The sequence below is a fragment of the Ambystoma mexicanum genome, chromosome 3p (assembly GCF_040938575.1).
Source record: "Ambystoma mexicanum isolate Mex_15411 chromosome 3p, UKY_AmexF1_1, whole genome shotgun sequence".
Classification (NCBI taxonomy): domain Eukaryota; kingdom Metazoa; phylum Chordata; class Amphibia; order Caudata; family Ambystomatidae; genus Ambystoma; species Ambystoma mexicanum.
In genome coordinates, this window is record NC_090925.1 from 1166301023 (window position 1) to 1166323851 (window position 22829).

Sequence of the window (22829 nt, forward strand, 5' to 3'; positions counted from 1 at the left end):
TCAGTTGGTTCTGTAAAGGACATTCACTTGCGTCCCGTCCCCTTTCCTCCATACTGTATGGGCGTCCCTTCCAAGCGACGGTAGATGGAACCTTTTTTACCAGAAAAAAACCTTCTTCCCCTTTAAATTCAGAGGCGCGCGGGGCTGTGGCCCCGGGAGCATGCGCTGCCCTGACTCCACCCTCTGGCGCCGCGCCTCAGTCCCCTTTTCTGCGTCGACGGGAACGGGCCGAATTCACCAGCGCTCCTGGGTTTAGCATCGGCCATGTAATTCCACGCGTGGATACTTCATTGTCTTTTTTATCATTCAGGTACTCGGTCCTCAGGCGTCACGCTCCTCCTCGGCGCATGTCGACTTCCACAGGGTTCAGCAGGTGTCCATCCTGCGATGGGCTCTTCCCAACTTCAGATCCCCACGCCTTCTGCCTACATTGCCTTGGTCCAGACCACGGTTGGCAAGCTTGTACCGCGTGCAACGCCTGGTCATCGAGGTTGCTGAAGAACAGACTAGCCAGGTGGAAGGAGCTCTTCCAGAAGTCGCCTCCAGAGGACCTCAAGAACTTTGTGAACATCGATCTAGGCCCAAAGTAGGACCTCTATTTTCCATCGCACCCCACAAGGGAGACTCCTTCCCAAGGACTCCCCGCGCGGGAGGGACCGCTCAGGTCCTTGTACCAGCACGTGCACCGAGGTTGCTCCAGTTTACGGCTTACAGGCGGACAGATCCCTGGATCCTCCCAGTGACAGCGTTGATGGACCGGAAGTTTCTTTTTTCAGGTCTTCACCCGAGGGGCTCTGCCCTTGTACCAGCATTATGTCCGAGGGGCCACACCCTATTACCGGCAATACGTCCGAGGGGGCGCCAAAACGCAGCTCTACTGGCCCCCGAGCTGAGGGTGTCACACCTACCTGGTCTAGGCCCGAGCAGCAGGGTAGGCCTCGCAATCCACACTCAAGAGTCTTGGAGGAGGCTGGACCCAGCGAGCATAGTAACACGATGCAGGCACGTGGCGGGCAGCTTGCCAAAATGGCCACCGGGCCAGACATTGGCACTCGTCCAACGCCATTCCAGGAGTTCGGCGATGATCAAGTGTCAAGGTGGGACTGGCCTCAACCAGGTACGTGGCCTACAGCCTATCCTTCATTTGCACAGTGCAGGTTCCCGCTGCGTCCGTAAAGGCAGGGTATGCAGCAGCTCCAGCAGCCTCCCACTATCCCGTCTGTATCCCCTACAAACCCTCCGGCCTGTGAAGATGGGTTCTTCGAGAGGTTCCTCAGGCTCATGAAGTCCCCCCTCGGATGGGGGTTATCCTCAGGGATGCCATGAGGGACGTGCTCCCTCCAATGCTTCCGGCACCACAGGCTCCTCCGCTGACGCAGCCTCTGCCTCCGGCCCCCCAGCCGATTCCTCAGGCGGTTCCATACCAGCCTCCTCCACAGCCTCTGGTCCAGGCCCACCAGCCTCCGGCTCCCGCTCCGCCCCCAACTACGCAGGAGCTTCCTGACCCACAGGATATGGATGAGGGGGAGGACCCTGACACGCCCTTGTCAGCCAAGGCCTTCCTTTTGGCCTCAACTCGGCCCCCAGGGTCTTAACCAGACTCATGAATACTGGCGCTGTCCTCTGAGCGCAGGGCCTCCACATCTGCCCATACCTCGACGACTGGATCATCAGGGCTACATCTCCGTAAGCGGTTGACCACTCTTCCCATGCCCTTATGAACACAGTGCGCGATCTGGGGTTTTCGCTCAATTTCAAGAAGTCACAGCTGCAGCCCACACAGACTCTGAAATTCTTGGGCCTCATCTGGGACACGTGCTCCGAGAAGGTCTTACCGTCGGAGGACAAGATCTTAGCCATCAAGAGGGCCACCACCCACTTCCTCAGCAGAGAGGTGACCTCAGCATGGTGGTACCAGCATCTCCTGGGTATCTCGGCAGTGGTCTTATTAGCCGTCCCACACACGAGATTGAGGATGAGGGGGATTCAGCTGCACTTCACGGCCACATGGAACCAGGAGCGGGTCGCTCAATCCGAGATGATCAATGGTCCTCCATCTCTCCGCCCGGACCTCACATGGTGGTCCAGGGACTGCAACCGATGGACGGGCAAGCCGTTCTGGCCTCCCACCCCACAGGTCACCATCACCACAGATTCCTAGCTCTAAGGCTGGGGAGCCGCCCTGGACGATCTCTTGGTCCACGGCACCTGGACTCGACAGGAGCAGGAATACCACATCAATTGGTTGGAGTTGAATGCCATCTGGCTAGCGCTCAGAGCATTTCTTCCACTTCTCAGGGGCAAGGTTGTCCTCATCCAGACGGACAACTCGACCAGCATGTACTATGTCAACAAGCAGGGAGGCACCAGGTCCCCTCCTTTGTGCAGGCTGGCAATCAGCATGTGGGAGTGGGCCCTGGAAAACATCTACCTCACAGCAGTCCACCTTCTGGGGGAATCCAACCTGGAGGCGGACATGCTCAGCAGGTTGGGAGCGGACAATTATGAGTGGCAGTTAAACAACCTTGTTATTCAGGAGATCTTCAACAGATGGGATCTCCCCCAGGTGGATCACGGCCACCAGGCACAGCAAAAAGTGCTCTCAGTTCGCTTCCTGGCAGGGACAGGGCCCCGGCTCCCTGGGCGACTCATTTCGGATTCAGTGGGACGGCAGGACAGCATACGCCTTCCCACCCACTACGCTGATATACAGAATGATTTGCAAGATCAAGGAGTCTCGCCAGCTCAACATCATTCTAATAGCTCCATGGCGGCCGTCCAGGCCATGGTTCTCGGAGCTGCCCAGCCTCTCAGAGTTGCCACCGATTCACCTTCCGACTGGCCCAGCATGTCTTCTGGCACAGCAGAGGGGGCAGGGTCATTCACCCTGTACCACAGGAACAAGCCCTCACAGCGTGGTTCCTGAGCATGTAACGTAAAGGAACCTTAGCCTCTCCCAGGCTAATCTCTAATTCGTACAGGGCGCTAGGAGCAATGCTACCCAGGGCCCAGTATAAAAGTGAATGGACCAGGTTCTGCCACTGGGCAAACTCCAGGGACATCGATCCCCTGGCATGCACTTTGGACGACGTGCTCTCCTTCTTGGTGCACCTCGCCCACTCTGGCGTGCAGGTGGACACCTGCCGCACTTGCTCGCAGCCATCGGGGCTTACAGGAATTCGGAGGATGGGGTATACTCCTCCTCCAATCCGATTGTCAAACATTTGACAGGGCTCGCAAGGCTCTACCCGCCCATCAAGAGGCCACACTCTGTATGGGACCTGAACATAGTCTTGGATGCACTGGCGCACAAATCGTTTGAGCCAATGCCGTCCGCGGACATCAGGCTGGTCACCATTAAGACAGCCTCACATCGGCTCGCAGGGTCCCCGAAATCCATGCGCTGGTCGCCTCAGAACCATATACTAACTTTCACAGTGACAAAGTAGTTCTTCGGACACACCCAGCATTTCCCGTCTGCTTTCCATTTGAACGAGGAAATCCTACGTTTTGTGCCGATCGTAAGGACGAGGCACAGAGGGATCTGCACTGCCTGGATGTCAGGCGTGCCTTCAAATTCTACTTTGACAGGACCAAGGGCTTCCGCAAATCCGACGTCCTTTTTGTCACTTTCGGAGGTGCAAGACCAGGCTATCAGGCCTCCATATCCCGCTGGATGGTCTCGGCCATCAAAGAAGCATACGAGGGCCAGCACAAGCCGCTCTCGGCGAACATGCACGCCCACGCAGTCAGGGCCAAAGCAACGGCCATCGCATTCCAGCGCCATGTCACTTGGCAAGTCATAAGCAGGGCAGCCACTTGGGCCACTCCCTCGGCTTTCTGCAAGCATTACTGTTTGGCTGCGGCTCTAGACCGGATGCAGCTCTCGGACAGGTGGTTTTCAGGAACCTATTTGCTTAGGGAGGGTCTCCTCTCCACCCTGGGGGCTACATTCAGTTGTAATCGCCCATACAGTATGGAGGAAAGGGGATGGGACGTAAGAGTAATTATAAGTTACTCACTGTATTGACTAACGCACTCTTAGTCCATAGTCCCATTTCAACCATACGTTCCACCATCCTCCCCCCTAATACTGGTGTCATTAGGCAATGTTAAATCTATTGTCGATGAGTCAATGGGGACTGAGGTGTGGCGCCAGAGGGCAGAGTCAGGGCAGCACATGCTCCTGGGGCTGCACCCTTGCATGCCTCTGATTTTAAAGGGGAAGAAGGTTTATTCTGGTGACAAAGGTTTGATATCCCGTCCCCTAGAAGGGACGCCCATACAGTATGGAGGAAAGGGGACTATGGACTAAAAGTACATTAGTCACTACGGTGAGTAACTTATAATTTATTCATCTACTCTAGTAAACTGGACACAGGAGCCTTTTGTACACATTTTCATGTATTTGTATTTATTGATGGCATGGTAAATCAGCAAGAAATATGTACACAGATTCTTACAGTAACCAGAGGTTTTCTGCAAATGGATCAACATTAGTTGATCACTGGGTTGTGAACTAGTTAATGGGTGCAACGCATGACGTGTGCTTGAGTCAAAACTGACATGGAAAGTTGGAGTATATAAGAGAATGTGTCCGCATATATAAAATAAGATTCTGGGAGTTTGAGACAAGGTTTGGGGGTCCAAGCATGTGGCTGTATAGGGCTTGTCCCCTTCAATGTATAAGCAGTTGTTTGAGGGCTGACTTGATCATCATTTTAGTGAATTGTGTGTTCCAGTAGTGAGGTGCAAGGAAGGAACGGCAGTGGGAGGATGCACAGGATGGGTGAACAGACCTTGACGAGGGTGCTAGAACAAAGGATGTGAGGAGCGTATTTCATGATGGCAGCCATGCTGGATGAGCGTGGGAGAGTTGGCCAGCAGTTAGTTTTGAAGACCAATAGAACACACTTGAAAAGGGGCCCGTTGTGCATAACTAGCCAGCGTGGTGGTGCTGGGTAAGGTGGATGACAACCAAAGTTGTTTATAAAGACTGAGTGGTGAAGCTGAAAATGTTGTGAAGTGGAGCAAAGGTGCAGAGTGGAATATCCAAGAGGAGGCCCAAGTACTCCAGGCTAAATTCCAGAGTGAAGATGAACATTTCAGTGGCACGGTAGGTGCAGATGAGGGTAGATCTTCCGGATGTTTGAAACATCTCTTTAAGGTGATCGAGGTGTGGAAAGTATGAAGCTACAGATCTATGGAGAAGAGGGGTTTAGGAAATCTGTTTTTAAAGGTATTGGTGAGAAGGGGAGACATTCAAGGCCAGGGAAGAGGAGACTTTGATCCTTGGATGAGTTGAGCACAACAGTGAAATGCCATCCACTGACAGATGACTGAACGATCTAGATCCGAGAGGAGAGATGATTCAATAATTCTTACAAGTATTTAGCTTTGGTTTAACAACATTTCCTACCTCCTATGGCATTGATGTATGGAATCCTAATGATTTAGGACTACAGTTATAGGCCTCTAGGATTTGTAACATGTTTCCTGCTGGTAAAATGTTTGCTTCCTTATGCTTGCCCTACCATATGTGTTGGGTGCTGACCATCGGGTCTATGGTCTTCTACATGTTCTTTAGGATTGGGTTGTGTCTTTAGGATACTGTTGGGCAGAATCCTCTGCAGTGCCCTTAGGGACCACTACACACAATTAAGACTACAAGTGGTAATGCAAGTTTTACCTTTGGTACAAGCCTGTACTACTATGTTAAAGTGGTAGCAGTAGCGGAGCAGCCAGGCCTATCTCAAGAGTATATGAGCAGTAGCAGAGATTACACAAAGGGACCACAATTACTGCGACTCAAGCAAACACTGACTCAAGGTTTCAGGTTAAAAATAGAAGTACATTCATTTTTAAACCGTTTGTTATAAACACAACACTTCTATTAATTCAAAACCACACGTAAAATATACTACAACCAACCAATTCACGTTGTACGGTATAACTTCAAAGTAAGTACCCTATGTTTAAATGGACCAGTGTTGTGAAACAAAAGACGTTACCGGGAATACATATGCGATCAATTTTTGACAGTAATGACAGTTTGGTCTTACTAAAGAAACGCGTATCCGCGGCAAGAAATGTTACTGGGGCAAAAACACACTTAGCACCAGAGATACCCAGAGATAGTTTGGGGCAAAAATCGTAGGCAATACTTTTGTCAAGGTAAATAGAATCAGAGAACACTCATGAACAGAAATTCAAGAGTCAATAGGCCGGAGCCAGTGTCAAGTGGAACCAGGTTCCTGTTGTCGAGGATCACAGTCGTACAGTTCACGATTCAACGTAGCCAGGAGTACTTAGATATTGTCAATGGAGGAAGCAAAAGTTATAAGGAGGGGGGTAGATCAGGGCAAGCCTTGTAGGAGGAGAAAAAGGGATTCACCCGATTTCCTCAAGCAGAACACAGTACCTTATTCAATGAAGAAGCTGGTGCCACCGCAGTTGTTCCTTGTAGTTTCCTGCAGACCCACGGTTCCTGGAGCTTCGGCAAGGACGACGTCTGGAGGGGTCTGCACCACACAGCGCTGAAGCTGGCAGCAGCGACGGTGAATAAAAGGTGCACTCCTTAAAAACAGGAGAGGCTTTTCAGGTGGCTATCCGGACTACTACAGCAGTGTGCAGCGATTTGGACCACGAAGAGGATCCTCTGGCTGTAGAAGATGAGCTGGTTATCCCCACCAGGCTCCAGGGAAGAAGACTCCGGACTGGATCTTCTCTGGTCGTCGAAGGGTGTGTAGTTTAGGACTGCAGCAGGGCTTCACCGGGACGGGATAGTTGCAGCAGCCGACTTCTTCTCTGCTTCTCTTCGGTTCCTTGTAGTTCCAGTGGCGACTGACTTCTAGCCCAAGAGTCCTGCCTTTTATGCAAAAATCCCCTATTCACACAGCCTGGCTGTCAATCATGCAGCAGGGTGGGTTTTCCAGCCTGGACAACCACCTCGGCCAATCATGGCAAAGTGCGACTTGGGTGTCATAGGATACCCTGTGCAGGGGGTGGCTACACCCCTCCCTCACATTCAGCCCACCTAGACACCCAGGCACCTACAGGAGGGCTTCTTGGCAGAAGCCCGCCAAAAGACAGTGAACAAAGAAGGCAAACCTGGTTTGCCGTGCAAAGTAAAACACAAGAAGGACTTTAACAAAAAGAAATGGCGAATAAACCCGACCGGAGCCAAAAGAAAAAGTATTTGGTCAAGCGGGTTTAAGTTCAAGGCTAATATAATAGCCTAAAACAATACCACGTTTATATAGTATAATCGCGGTAGAAAAGTTAGGGTAGATAACACTGCCACCAGCCAAGTCTAAATGTTAAAAGAGCAAAATAATGCTCTAGGAGGTACAGATAAAAAGGGATAAGGATTATCCCTTTCCAGTACTTCATGTAAGATGGGGTGTACTGGAGCTGTGGTTAAATGACTAAGCAAAGTTAATGGCACCTTTACCCTTTTTGGGGGACAGTAGTCAGCCCCAGAAATGGAGTCGGTGGGAAGTCTAAAAGACAACCCTGTGTCACTGCACTGAAGGTGCTGTGTAACGCACAAACGAAGGGGGCTACTGAAGTGGTGTTCTCCAGAGCCCACAATCACAAAAACAGATGAAATACACATGACAAAATATGGGTAAGTGTGGGGGAAAAAACTAAGTCCAGAAATCCAGCAAAGCTGCTGAGGGACTCACTAGGTAAGGGAAATAGCCATTGAATGAGAATTCTCCCTAATAGATACTGTATATAATTGAGTGGGCCCATAGTAGACTTATCTGTCTGCTAGGTTTTATGGTTCCGGTCCCCACCACCCCACTTTTATTTAATGTTGGGTGCTCACCTATAGTTGAGGGCCTACCTATAGACCATGGGGTTAGGAGAGCTTGTGTAGACATTTTGTTTTTATACAAAGTTTGGTATAGTTTTTTTATTTTTTTATTTTGGTGTGCATTATTGCCTAAAACCTCTTTGAGGTGATAGTTTTGTGTGTGACTTTAATAAAGTATATGCTCTTCAATATATCAGTGTGGTGTATTTTCTAGAGATGTCGGGACTAATTGTACATCTGTTGGCCTACTGCGCCTTCCTGAGGATTAATCATTGTCGCTCTGTCCACATTACCTACCTTAGAGGTTTGGCTTCTCTTTCCTGGCAGGTGTTAGCCCTCACGTAGGATTAAGGGTTGGTAGCACCATCAACACATGGTAGTATAAAAACAGCCTTAACAGCAGGTTTTAGGGTCTGCCTGATTGGCTAGCTGCCAAACCCTTTGTGATCTGCTTGATGTGATTAGACGGTTGGCTCAGTCCCCTGAGTGAATCTGTTAATCTAATTGAGATCCTTCTTATCCCTCTGATTTTTATCTAGATTACTGGAATGCTGTGAAGGTCAGATTTCCTGGTGTGTAGCTCCTTTGTGCTTGTCCTGGTTTCTTCTAAGGCTGCAGGAATCCTGGACCAAACACCTCTTGTTAGCGAGTCTCTGAACCCCACCACCCCCTGACCAACTCTTTAGCTGACTGGATCAAGTTGGTCGGGTTCCTTAGACTTCCTGATGCATTCCCTCTTCTGCTGTGTCTGCCTCTAGGGTCGTCATCATGTGTACAATGATTATTTTTCATTCCATTCATTTGGGTCAACGCTTATTCAAGGTTAAGTCAAGAATTACTGGGTCATTCAACCAGTCCTTAAAGTGCTGTAGTTACTGGGGTCTCCCAAGTCCTGGGGTCCTGATATGACTTGCAGTGGCTGTCATGGGACCAGGGTTGTAGGAGTAGTGGGGTTTTGTAGTTCCTTCCTTTTACCCCTACCCCACAATATATTACCCTAAACTTCAATGCTTCTCCAGACAGCTTGTTGTCGAACCTGGTCCTGGTCCTGGTGCTCTTCAAGGCTGAACTCATCTGTTTTTTTGTGGGATTGGTGTCTTTTGCCACTGGGGTAGGTCTGGTATTTACCCTAATCACTAAAAAATTGCTTGCCTATAGATTTAGTCCCATTCTTTCCACAATCTTTTAAACTCCTAAGTGAGAAAAAAAGGTTACTTACCTTAATTTGGACAGTTGTTGTGGGTCCTCCTTGGGTCCCTGCAGTTTTACACCAACGACTAGATTTGATCTGGTTCTAGTGATTTCTTAGGGTCTTAAAAGTAAAAAATCACTACCCTCCTGTGCATAAAAATGTATTGGCTTTACAACATTTTATTTTGATTATTTTGTTACTACATATTTCTAGGAGCATATTGATGCCTTGTAGGACTCGTTTTATAGGCATAACTAGTCTCTGCATGTTATGGCCCTCTAGACATATATACGATTGAGCTGGGGTTATGTACTGCAGCTTGTGGGGAATACTGTTGGTTCATGTTTTGGCATGGTGGATTCTGAACATGACTGTGATGCTTTTTCAAAACTGAAGCTCGATAAATTTAGGTTTTGATTCCAACCCTTCCGGCCATCAATCTTTAGCTTTGCTAATATCACCCCAAGGGTGAAGGCATGCCCAGAAGTGGGTCCTCTCTGGCTGTACCTAGTCACCCAAGCTACACCTCACTGATGTTGCTCAGTGAGACTGAAGAATGTCTGGGTTGCTTGGGGTCTTGTGCAGATGGCATGAATGAGGATTGCCCAGATTAGTGCCAGAAGTTATGATTAATTCAAAATCTTTGTCGTCGCCTTCAGTTCTGCCTATGAGATGCATATTACTGATGTCTAGAGATCCTTTTTCTCCCTGCCTCTTTGCATTATAATATATAGGGTTTGTCACCTGGTATAACCTTTACATCTAAGTAATGAATTGGAGACCTGGGCCAGTGATAATTACATCATTTCAACGTTACAAATAGTACTCAGAAGAGCCCTGTCGACATCCCTAAATGGCCTTATTACGAATTTGGCTTGTGAAAATTCTTGGTCTAGGGGAGGTCGAACTTTATATGGTGCATGGATCGACCTCTCCAAGGCCTTCAATACGGTCTACAGCGAGCGTCTCTGGGCAAAGCTGCCGACCTGGGGACTGCCTAGGCTGCTGCTAGCAATCCTGGTCTGCTTGCATGATGACACAAACCTGCAGGTTAGACTAAATATGCTTGGTCATTTGTCTTCATCGTCCCAGTTAAGAGGGGCGTGAGGCAAGGTTGCATCATTGACCCCCTTTTCTTAAATGTATATCTGGTGGACCTGGAAGATTTTCTGACACTGTATTCTCTAGGTAGTCCGAGGATTGGCTGCCATCCAACGTCATGGATTGCCTATGCCGACAAACGAGTCCTTATGGACTACACCTAAGTCGGCCTACAGCGCCTTCTGTGAGTGCTTGAGGACTATGCTAGAGAAAATAACTTGCTAATTAATCCGATGAAATCGAAGATTGTTGCCTTCACAAGACCTGGGAAATGCGTTCTGCACTTTCTGGTCTTTGGGTGGGCAAGCAATACCGATCGAGAAGGAAGTGACTTACCTAGACCTAAATTCCACTCATTCCAGACATTGTTACAGCATGAGTTGAGTTACATGGGAAGGCCCTCCAGTTGTCATGCAGGATGTCAAAATTGCTGTCTTTGCACTGTACATTATCATTAATGCCTTTTAATAGGATTCTAAACAGCAAAAGTGCTGCCTTTCTCTATGGTGTTGACATAAGGCCATTAGTGACGAAAGTCAACTAGACCAAAATAGAGGGAGCTATCTGGAAGAGGGTATTGAGGCTACCTCAGAGTTTGCTGATGGTCAGCCTGAGATATGAGCTGGGCATATACTCCCTGCAGATGCATGTGGAGTGGCGTCCTGACTGATAATCGTCCCGCAGGGTAATCCGCTGTACAAGGATATTAATGCTGCACTGCAATGGGAAACGAGCCCACTCCTGGTGAAAATAAAGAATTAGTGATCAAAGTCCTGAGTGAGTGTGAGCGCTCTGAGGGGGATCTTCTTGCAAATCCTGAGGGAGTTAAGAAGGCAATGGGTAGAGAGGACTGGATTTGCACCATTGCAGATATGCCCAAGTTAGTCCTGGCAAAATCTTCGTGCCATTTCGATAAACCAAGAGGCCATCTCCTTAAGTACCTAGAGTTTTTCCCTAACTCAAGGTTTAGACAAGAGTTTTTAAGAGTATGCCTCAAATTAACAAGTGCTAAATCTTGTCTAGTCGTACGTAATCTTGTCTAGTCGTAAATTGTGCTTGGGGGCCGTTTATACTATAGCTTTATAGACCTGCAGCGAGGGCCATACTGGGCGTTATGGGCCCTGAAGACCGAGTTAACGAGGTATGAGGGTCCATAACGCCCGGTACGGCCCGAGCTGCAGGTCTATAAAGCTATTAGAACACCCTCAGTGTTTAATTAAATTAGAAACAAATTAATTAATTTTTATAGGGAAAAGGGCTAGAGGGGCGAAAATGGTAGTTTTTTAAAGAAAAAAAATCTTTATTGTAGTTTGTCATTGTAGTAAACATGCTCACAGAGTAGGAATAGAAAGTGGAAGCTGCTATTGTACAGGAGTTTTTTGGGTTGTGGCTTTTTTTTAATAGGGTAGTGGGAGGTAATTAGCATAGGGGGTGGAGTGTTTAGTTATGGAAAGCAACTGTATGCGCCAGTAGGTGGTTTTTTTTTTTTTTTTTTAAATCGGGCAGGGCAATGCAGGGACAAAGTTAGTTGTTTTAAATGTAAATATAAAATGTAATCATTTAGATCACAAGTGTATAATTAACATTCAGTAGGTGGGCACTACTGTAATGATTGCTTACTTTGGTTTGTAGACGTTTGTTTCCTTGTTTGTAGCGCTTGTATTGCACTGTTTGGAGACGAAAAGAACGTTTTCCTTTACTTAGTTTCGTTGCGAGGACACTTTATATATGCTCGGACAGCAATGCAGCAGATAGTGTTACCAGAGTTTAAAAGAAAGCTTTCATTTTGTTAACTTTCGTGAAGGTGCTGAGCTATGTTATGTCTGTTCACACAGCAATGTGGCACGTAAATTATTGCCAGAGTTTAAAAATGTAGCGTTAATTTCCTTACCTTTTGTGAGGGGGCCATGTCAGTCACGCTTGCACTGACGAAAACGAAAGTATTTGTGGAGTTCACTTTTCCCCGGGAACACCTCACACGGAACACTCTTTCATTGAATACAAGGCAATAAGTGTTTTTTCAATCCGCGGCGGCGATGACAGCGGTAACCAGGATCAATGAAAATCCAGGCTATATTCAATCTGCGGGCTTTACCAGCTCGTATAGCCGCAGATTGACCAATCGGGATTGTGGAAACACCACTTGGGTTTTTTAACTTGTTCTTATTGTAGGGAGGAATATAACCAATCTTTAAAGCACATCATGATTAAGTGTTAAGGTACATGCAAGATGAGACTTGGATTCTTCGGTTGCTTCGTGCCTGGGAAGATGGTCTCTCCTCTGAGGTGTTCTGGGAGAGATTAATTGCAGGACAAGAAGCGTTGCTCACTATGCAGGTGTTGAGTACTACAAGTTTTAGGACTCATAAATACATAATCGACCATTTGCTAATTCTTAGTATTGGTTACTAGGGTTGAGTGGACCGAAAAATACTGATGCTGGTTAATTATCTATGGTTCAAAAATTGGCTAATGTAATGGATGCATTGAATTGATGTATTGCTTAATGAAATGTTATGAAGTTGTTGACATACTAAGTGATCTTTCCCCATTGCTCATCTTTTTCTTCTCCTCACTCACTACAATTATAAATATTTTATCTCAAAATAATAGATGTATGTGACTTGTCTATAATGGGTTTTTTTTTAACAGTGAGATGAATTGTATTGAGGTTTTGTAATTAACATGTTTTTTCTTCTGGTTTGTGAAAAGTCGATTATTTAGCTGAAACACAATACAAAAAAAGCTTCCATTTAGAGGGAAGGGTCTACATAAAGGCCCTTTTACGGTTTGTACGATGCGTTTGTGTTCTAAACCTAAATAGTGTTTTGACCTTCTAGTTAGTGTACTACTATAATGGTTTATATTTTTTTCAGTATTCCTGTGTAGTATAATTTCTTAGGTTATCTGCCATCTCACAGTATTTTTAGCTGTCTAGTGGTTGACACACTCTTTTGACCTCTGGAGATTTTTTCCACAGCCCTGTGGTGAGTGGTGTGAAACCAATTATCCTTTGCATACCTGTAAACATGAATTGCCATTTTTCTTGCAAAATAAGATAATTTGACTAATGGATTGTGTGGACCTTCCCATATTGAGTGCTATAAATTATGCTTTAAAACTCTTGAGAGTTTTAGCCTTCGCTGCTCTGCCATGTTGGAGAGTCATGTGGACATAAGGGCACCCCTGTTGCATAGTTGTGGGTTGCTGTTTCTCACACCCTGGACACATGGCTGAAAAAAGCTCTCCCAGTTATGAGTTAGAGGGAGCTCTGTAAATGTGCATGGATGAAGTAATCTGAGAGGAAATGTCATCAATTTACTTTTCCCTTCCGAAACTGGATGATGCAGTAATCTTTGAGTGAAAATGACAAGTAAAATGCTCTTGGGGAGATTTATACGTTTTATGCTTAATCCCCTCTCATAGTGAGACCGCAAGCAGTTTTTGCTGGACTTCTGGACCGTTTTCTTCCTATCCTGAACGAGAGGAGCCTTTTCCCCCCTCATCCAGTTTTATGTGCTCTGACTTTTTGGACCTCTGTTCTGTGTTTTACCTTTTCTATGGAGTCTGCTTTCCTCCATATCTCTTTAAAGGCATCTGTGTTTAACCTTTGCAGTAGACAGCACCTTTTGTGCTGGGAACCCTTTGGGTGCTCCTTTGATATTCTTTGACTATCCTTAACTACTGTCTTTGAGGATAGCGGAATACTTAGTATCCTTCCTAAAACTTTAACTCATGAGAGATTAGCACACACCAATTTATGTCGAGTGCTAAAGGTATACCCTGTAGTCTCCCTTTCTCTCTGCTCCTGTGACAACCCTAAAGTTATGGCTTGTGACAGTGGACGTGTTCTACCAACTATTGTGCTCTTTTTTACCCCAGACTGTATATCCAGTCTCGATTATGCACAATAGGGTCACCTATGTGCTAACATGATGCCTCCTTTCTTTTTTTGCCATGTCTGGTGGGGGTTGTCCTTTGTTAGCCCTCCTTCAGCCATTCTGGGAGCGGGAGGTCTGTGTTTGTGTTTTGCCTTTGGCGGGAAGGGCCCTTGTGTATGTGTTTTGCCTTTGGCGGGAAGGGCCCTTGGCTTGGGTGTGTGTGTGTGGGTGGGTGGGTGGGTGGGAGGGATGGGGGGCAGGGGAGGCGTTTAACACTTCCCTGCCCTTTGTCTTCTAGAATGCCTGAATGGAACGAGTTCCCACTGGGAGGCTGGCTGTCTTTATTGGACAGCCACCCGCCCTTTTCACTAATCTGCTGCAAGAGTTTGCAGAGAAGTGAATGGGAAAACTGAATAAAAGGTGAGGTTCCTGGGACAGAAGGCAAGTCGACCACTGGAATATAAGATCCGAAGCTGAAGACAACCAGAAATGCTTGTAGATACTTCCAGTAACCGTGAAGCGACCACTACTGTCCTGACCCCGTTTTCTTATCAACAGTGGAGCTCCGAAGAGGACGACTCCTTCCCTTTGGCTGGTGGGACCAACCAGCCCCAAGATAAACTACAAATCGAGCCATCTCCCGAGATGCTGTGACCTTCCAGTGCTGAAAACCGTGAATACCAGTAGACCTCTGACCCATTTGCATGCAATGTCTTTTCTTGGACGAATCTGCCCAGAACTTTTTGAGCTCCAGTTGGACCACCAGAGGCACGATCTCACTCATCCAAGTCCCCTCACCAGAGTGCAGGACTGCAGAATCTGGGAAGATCGGCCGGCCGATACATGTCCATTGTTGGAGCTGATAAAAGAAAACCACAGACCGACCTTGGAGACCAAAGAAATACTTGCTGAGGGTCCTCTCTCTCGAGACTGCCGTGGTAACATCTTATTCAGAGTCGTTCCTTTTGCCACCAGATCGAGGAATCAGGAGACCAGGACTGTCACTGCTGCACAGGAGAGCACTCCGCTGCGTTTTCATCTCCCACCCTAAGGTACTGTGGGGCTCAAGGTAGAACTTACCTAAGCGGAATAGTCACTCCAGTGTGTCTGGAGTGAGTGAAAGGGGTTTGGCTGTCCACTCATACCTCTGGCCCAGGCTTAACAGCTTTTGTTCTATCAGGGAATCGTTTGCAGGGTCCTTATAACCTGCATTATCTTGCTGAGCATTTTTATGTAAGTGATTAAAGTGAGGAACATAGCCTTTTCTGCTGCTGCATAAGACTTTTGTTCCACTCCTGCACTGACTTTGATGAACTCTTGGATAGTTAGGGACTTCCAAAGCATTGGAAGCCTTGAAAAGAGTTACTATAAAGTTAATTGTTGCTTAAGTGTGAATAACCCTCTTTTTCCTTCCTACAGACTGTCTGATGTGACTATACCAAATGAATGAAATTACTGTTTCTCTATAAATGCGAGTGCGCAGCAATACTAGTAACATGGTGGAACGGTCATTCGTGTCATTCTCTGTAACAATTGTAACCACGAGCAACTACTATTGAAGCAGTCACCTTTGAAAAGTATTGTTAATAATTCTTATGTATGTTGGTTAGTTCAAATAAGTATTTACCTACCTTGCCTTGTGTATAAAAGAATAAAAGTATATCTTTATATATTTTTCGGTGTGTAAGAGTTTCTTTGGACTATTGTATTGACTGCGTTCAGTGTACTTGCCTACAGCTCACATCCTCCTCGTAAAATTAGCCTGGCTGCTCTGCCATTCTGCCAATCTTTTGGGTAGTACAGACTTGTACTAAGAGTTGGGGACCTGTATACCAAGGGATAGTTTTATAGTTTTACCTCCAAGTGGACTTCAGCAAACCTCCCCAAACAAATGACATCTCCCAAACAAATGCCACCTCCTTTGTACAGTGAAGTGTTCGCCTAGCCTCCCGGTTTGAGTGGCCGTCAAAGATAATGTAACTTCAAAGTATAGTATGCAGTGGGCTATCAGCAATGATCTGTGCATTGTAAAATGCTGCCTGAGATTATGGAGAACTTTACACTTCTGTAGCAGCCTTACATGTATAAAATCAAACATTTTCTTTTCATAGATTAAAAACAAAGCACACATCCAGATAAGCTGTACTCAGCACAGTCTACTGTGACCACACCTAGCTTTGATATTCTTTTCTTGTAGTCTGGACAACTTCTTCACTAAGGACAGATAATAAACTTGTTTGGGTTTTTTTCCCTCTTTTTTTAAAAGCAATGGTCTTTCAAGGAGGAGATGGCTAGGGCATGTTATTGTTTGTAAAAACGCACCTAAGCTTCAGAGCAGCTTGAAATAGGCCGACATTTAGTGAATAGAAACCCTCATTCTGTGTGGGCTCTGAAATGACTGTAAAGCGGGCCATTTGTAATGACTGTAATAAGGCTGAGAAGGTATGCTTCTCCTGCAGATTGTGATTGTGCCGCAGTTAATGGCTCATGCTCATCCGTGTGACCTATGTGTAAAGCGGACATTTCTTGTTTGACACTCAATTTGAGGTAGCCGGGGTTAACCATAACAGAAAAATGGTCACGCTGACTATCAACCAGATTTAAAAATAGCCAAAGTGATAAAGAAGAACCCCAACCTTCAACAGTAGCTGACCATTCAAGTAGGTGCAAATTATTTATAAAAAAACGTAATCTTGTATTGTTTCAGTCCAGAAATAAAATGGGCGTCAATCTGTTAGGTCTCTCTCCACAGTGGTGTGAAAGAACTGATGTTTAAATGTTGGAATTTCGTGCTTCATAGGTGAATAATGTAATAATTAGATAATAGTACTTACCATGCTGTTTTTATTTTAAATCCGACGCTAAAGCAATCTGTTCCTTAGCTTGTTAAGATAGTCTACTTAAACGGGAGAGATGTCTTGCTAGAGTGGTGACTGCGCTGCCTGACTTTACGATCCTCACTAGATTCCTGTTGACATGCATATTCCAAATGTATTCTGGCTCAAACCACATCCTTCAGTTATCTTACGGATGTTTGCTCAAATGAGAGCTTCAAATTAAGTAAATAAATGGGTTTAATGGTTATCACATGCTGTGAGGACTTGCAGATAGCGGCAGGCACTGGATCATGTATATTTGAAAGCAAGTTTTGTGCCATGCTCTAAGGACTCCTTTTTTACTGTTCATTGTATGTAAGGCATAGAGCCACATTCCTTTTTTTGTGGGCTAGAACAACGAAAAGGAATATGGCAAGTACGTCCACTGGTGCTGCGCGCCAGCTCAGCATGACCAGTTCATCTAAACTGATGCTTCACATAACTGCCCTACGTTGTCCCAACAGTTACAAGTGTGATTTAGCAGTTTTACATTGCTGTTTGTCAGCATCTTTTTGCACCTGCCGGCACTTTATGAAGGGACATTGGTAATTCATTGCATTGCATCCTTTGCAGGATCACAAATTCTTCAAAATGTTGACAGTGGGTGATATTTTTATAAATTGGTCTGGGGCTTATTGGTGCTGCAAGTACAGTGACTGCCACAGGGTTTTAAGAGGGCATGACGTTTCCCACTTTTAGAGGACACTGGATACCCTTTTGGATTTTCAAAGGGGTTCATTAAAGAGCAGAAAGGTACTTTTGAATGGTAAACCATCCAATTTAACAAAACGAAACTTATTAGGATGGGTGCTGTCAGAGTTCTAGGGCGATCACCAAGTATACAAATAAGATGGTTATGTTGAACAAACGTGACACTTTCCTCAGAAATCCATACTTCTAAGACAACACAGAAAAGAAAATGACCTTGTTGTGAAATTGGCCCTTTCCTGAATAATGCTGAGAAACCTAATATTTGGTTTGGTTGACAGTTAAGCTCAGCATACTGATCACTTTCATTGTTATATTTGATTGTAGGCTTCCTGGCAACAGTAGGACAAAAATTGGCTTCATAACATTTGACAGCACAATCCATTTCTACAGTTTGCAAGAAGGACTTTCCCAGCCTCAGATGTTGATAGTTTCAGATATCGAGGGTAGGTACCTACCTAACGTTTTGCACGCAATACCAGTATTGATTTTAATTAAATGATTGTGTTAGTTTGCTGCTTCAAAATCTGTCACATGGTAAATGCATTGCATCATCACCATTGATAACTGTTGACTGCATTAATATTCATGTACAACTAAATTCTGTTCACAGAAGTAATTGAAAATAGGACCATCCCTTGACGTTCACTCCTTTGTTTCATTTTGTTTTGCCACTATCTTGTGACTAGCCTGTTGTGTCATTAAAGATGTAGGTGCCTCTTGTAAAGCTTGCAAGTGGTACTTCTGGTAGCCTTTTTGGGGCATTCTCATAAATATCAAGATAAACCCCAATTTACAGTGGCATTTTCTGTGCAACATGAGGAATTTGAGCTACATACCTGCCATCCCGGGGGGGCTCTTTTTGGTCCCCTTTTTTTATGGCAACTTCTTTTCTTTCTGTGGTAACATTGGATCACTGTTTTATTCAGGGTTCTTCACTCATGTATGTAATCACACCCAGTATAGTGCCACCATATATTAGGGCAGATTAGTGGATCCAAAGAAATGGCCCTCTTATAGCCCCTGGTCAAATGTGTCTCTGCTTAAGTAATGCATATCAGAATTGATCTTGAATATTTACATCACACGAGTAGACCTACTTATGTCTCCTTGTTTTCGATTTCATTGCTCTTTAATTTTATGGGTGCTTGAATAGTGAATTTGGGCACTTGGGAAAACTGCCACTCTACCTATGACATAATGATGTTAGTCTAAAATGATTTGGTTTTCCTCTGTCCATGTAGGATTTTATAATCTTTATTCTTTCAAAGACTGAGGTACATTTTGCTGGTTCTGGTTCCAAACGCTGCATATCTTATGAACCAAAATAGGAGCAACAGATGGCAGTACTCTTGGGCGACAAGAGGAAGGTCAGATCAAATAACATTAGACCTGTAATGTTTGTTGAAACCCACAAGCCCATCAAGGCAAGCTCTGTGCCATCAACTGCAAGTTAGAATATCCTACGCTTGGTTGGAGCCCAAGTGTGTTGTACTGTAACAGTTAAAAATGAACTCCGATCCCAGAGCTACAAATGTTCAAAGGAGATATGGGACACACAAAGAAATCTACGCAAAGGAGACACGCCCACCAAATGTCTTGTTTGATCACTGATCAAGTAAGAGTAAATAAACCTAGAACGTCTTTGGGAACAAAGGATCTCTCATGAAGGATGTTAGGAAGAATTCTCTGTTTAGGCTGAATTTCCTAACCTAGTGAGTCCCCCAGCAGCATTGCTGGATTTTTGGGGTTTATTATTTTCTCCTGCCAAGAGTGAGACTCTTTTACCCTCACTCTTGGGCATGATTTGAGTGTGTTTCTTTGAATCTAGATGTGCTTAATGGCCTATGGGGTCTTTTACCCCCATAGGGCTTCACGTGTTTTTGTGATGTGTTACACAGCACCCTCAGTGCAGTAACACAGGGGTGTCATAGTGACCCCCCAGTATAGACTCCATACCCTGGGACTGACTGTCTCCCAGGGCATGTAAAGTCACCATTGACTTTACTAGTCTCAAATTCTGAACAGAACCAGTACAAACCATCATATTGTGGACGTACTGGCTGGGGCAATTCAATTGCCCCGGGGTCTGTTAGTCGAGGGGGCACGTCTCCGTCCCCCCTGATCGAGTTTTGGCTGGTGGCAGTGGATACTACTTTTTATATTCAACCGCAAATATTTTCCTATGGGATTTCCCATTATTTTAGGCTACTATCTTTATTTAATTATTTACGGTAGCCTCGAACATGCCACCGGTTTATTTATTATGAATTCTCCGGTTGGTATTTCTTGCCAAAACTTGATTCTAAAATGGCGTTTGTGTTCTCTTCTGTGACTCCAAACCAAGTCGAGCCCTTTGTTCCACTTTTTGGCGGGCTTCTCCACAGAAGCCCTCCAAAGTGGTGCCACTCTGTCTGGGGTACTTTGGAGGGGTGGAGGGGGATTTAGGCACCCTGGACGGACTGAGTTGCCTAGGCAACTCAAGTCGCACTCCGTCCTGATTGGCCCAAGTGGTGTGCCGGCCGGCTCACCACTAAGCATGTTTGAATGACAGCTAGGCTGAGTGAATGGGGGTTTTCTGCATAAAAGCAGGGCTTTGGGGACCTAAGAATCCGACGAGGGAGAAGCTGAGCCGACCTGCCATGACGACACCACCGGTGGAGCCCTGCTGGACCGTCTCACCACGTTTCCCAACGACAGAGGAGATCTCCCGCCGGAGAGTCTTCTTCCTTTGACTGGTGGGGATAACCAGTTTCACCGTCTTTTCGCCTTCCCGACGTATCTCGTGGCCGCCTTGCCTGTGCCAAGCACCCCGGCAACCGGGATACCACGTTTTACCACGACCGCAAATTAAAAGGTACCACCTTTAACCGGAAAACTCCGCGGCTGGTTTCTTCCCTGGCAGTGCAACGACCTTCATCTTTCCTCCAAGTCGAGATCTTCTCTTCCCCTGGACGACGACGCGACTTGCACCCACTGCCAGGAACAACTGTCACCGCTGGAGGATCCTTCCCACTTAAGTTACTGTGTCCCGCCTAGCTTCCCTTGCCACCGACTGTACGGGGTAGACTTAGCCCCCGGCTTTCGAACCTGGGTTAGCCTGGGACACCCTGGCTAAACTTTTCTGAGCCTCTCAACTCTTTTTCGAACTCTCTGCGACTTTCTAAGCCTAGTGTAACTGTGTGATCTTGGGCGCATTTGTGCTCTGCTCTCTCTGAGTGGGCCTAGCCTTTGGACTTTGGCTCACAAGTGACTTTTGCTCTTCTGCCTTGCTAACAGTGTTCCTAAACCTTAGAGTGGTGTACCTTCCCATATTCTGTCTCCCCCCCCCCCCTTTCTCACAACCTTATTGGAGTGCCATCTAGTTAAGCGCTCACCTCTGTATGAAAATAAGTGGTGTTTTACTAAGACTTAACTGATAAGGAATAAGAGGTGTATATATTATAATAGTAACTGTGTTTAGAGTGTTTTTACAATAAGAGTGCTGGAGTGTTTCAAACCGTGTGTTTTTAAATAAATAATTATATACTTTGATACCAAAGCTCTGGTCAGTGTTTGCTTGTATTATTGTGTCTGAGTGCCTATTGTGTATACTTTGCATACTGCCTAACTCTTATTGAGAGAAGTCTGACTGCTCAGCCACAGCTACCAGGTAAATCTGGGTGGTACAGACTGTTACCAAGTGGGTTTACTGCTAACACCTGTAGTCCTAAATCTTTTGCAGTGTTCCCTAAGGGAACTGCACAGGTTTCTGCCTAACAAAGGATATAAGAAATTTAGGCTATTGAAGACATCTGAAATGCTAAAAGATATGCACAACTGTCTAGATTTAATCCAGAAGACCCTGCACAGGATAACACTATTACTGGAGATATGGCCTGCATTTTTACTCCTCAGAAAATAGTTCTGATAAAGAAAAATTTAATATTTTCGCACAAGTTGAGATAGGCCAGATTGTCTTGGGTCAGTGGAGGAATCACCAGAACAAACTTCAACGCAAGTCCACCCAAGGGAATATGTTGGGAATAAGGTGCCAAATATGATTAGTTTGCCATCTAGATTAATGTGCAACATGAAATCTCACAAGTCTGTTAATTTCGATGCATAATTGCATTCCAGGAGCAGAAAATAATGATCACTCAAATTGCCCTTTCATTAAATGTTAAGCACCCAATCCTAAATTATAAATTAAAAAGCAGCCATTTCACAAATGTAGTGTTTCAGTGCAGAGCTTTTCTTTTGCTTTTTGTTTCTCTTTGTGCATGTCAATAAAAAAAGAGGCCGAAAAAGAAACCCTTCCAAATCTGGGGAAGTGGTAAGGAGGATAAGGCCAAAGTGTTACCTACTGGGGGAGTGTGAGGTGTATAATGAAGCTGCACTTGTATAATAAAATGTCTGTGGTGAATATCGTCCACTCTCCATCGATCACTTTTGCAGTTGTTTAGGTTTTCTAGGCACATAAAACTAACCTTTAGATTTATAGATTTATCTTCTTAATCAGCACAAGGCAGAATGAAGAGCTATTCTGTGATGAAATGACTATTACCCTGTAGGATGAAAGGATGAGTAGAGGCTAGACCGCCTACTCGGTCCTCACACTTCAAAACAACAGTGACCGTATTCATAAAGTTGAAACCAGCACAGAATAGAGATATTCCTCCTTGACCTTTTGTGGTGACACGGGCATAGGGCAAGCTATACTGGAGTGTGAATGTGAGACACTATGAACCCAAATGGCAATAGTACTACAGTCCAAAATAAACAAATGTCCAATCAAGGTTTCTATAAAATACACTCGCCACTAGCAATTAGCTTGTGTTATTTGACTCTTGATGAGTAAGAAATGGTGTGCTGTTTATGTATAGAATTGAGGTGGCGAGTTGTCTTTTCTTTCTTTTGCGCTGGCTAGTAGCTTGCAACTTGAATTTCTGCCCCGTTATAAAGACACCTATAGGCAATGTGACGAATCCAGGGCATTTTTACTCTCATAAAGAGGGCGCCACCCCTTTTGAGTTTAGAGAGTTGAGCCTGCAAGTGAGCAGCCGTTCCAGCTGCCATGAAGGAAGTCGGCTGAAGACCACACCACCTCCCCAACACGCCCGACCAGAGGAGCACCGCCGGAAAGTACAAGGTACATGGTTTGATTTTGATTTGAGAATTTGTATTGCGCATATACCTGAGGAACCAAGCAGCGAGCTGCATCTAGGCGCAGATTAATCTTAATAGAGGAGAGCAAATATAAAGAATAC

General features: G+C 45.6%; 1 protein-coding gene across 1 annotated transcript in view; it reads left to right on the plus strand.

Moving 5' to 3' along the window:
* Positions 1–22829, plus strand: part of SEC24A (SEC24 homolog A, COPII coat complex component) — a 1330430-nt gene that overhangs the window by 574348 nt on the left and 733253 nt on the right. Inside the window, exon 11 of the mRNA XM_069652570.1 lies at positions 17908–18026. Within this exon, the coding sequence (XP_069508671.1) occupies positions 17908–18026 (119 nt within the window). The remainder of the gene's footprint in view (positions 1–17907; positions 18027–22829) is intronic.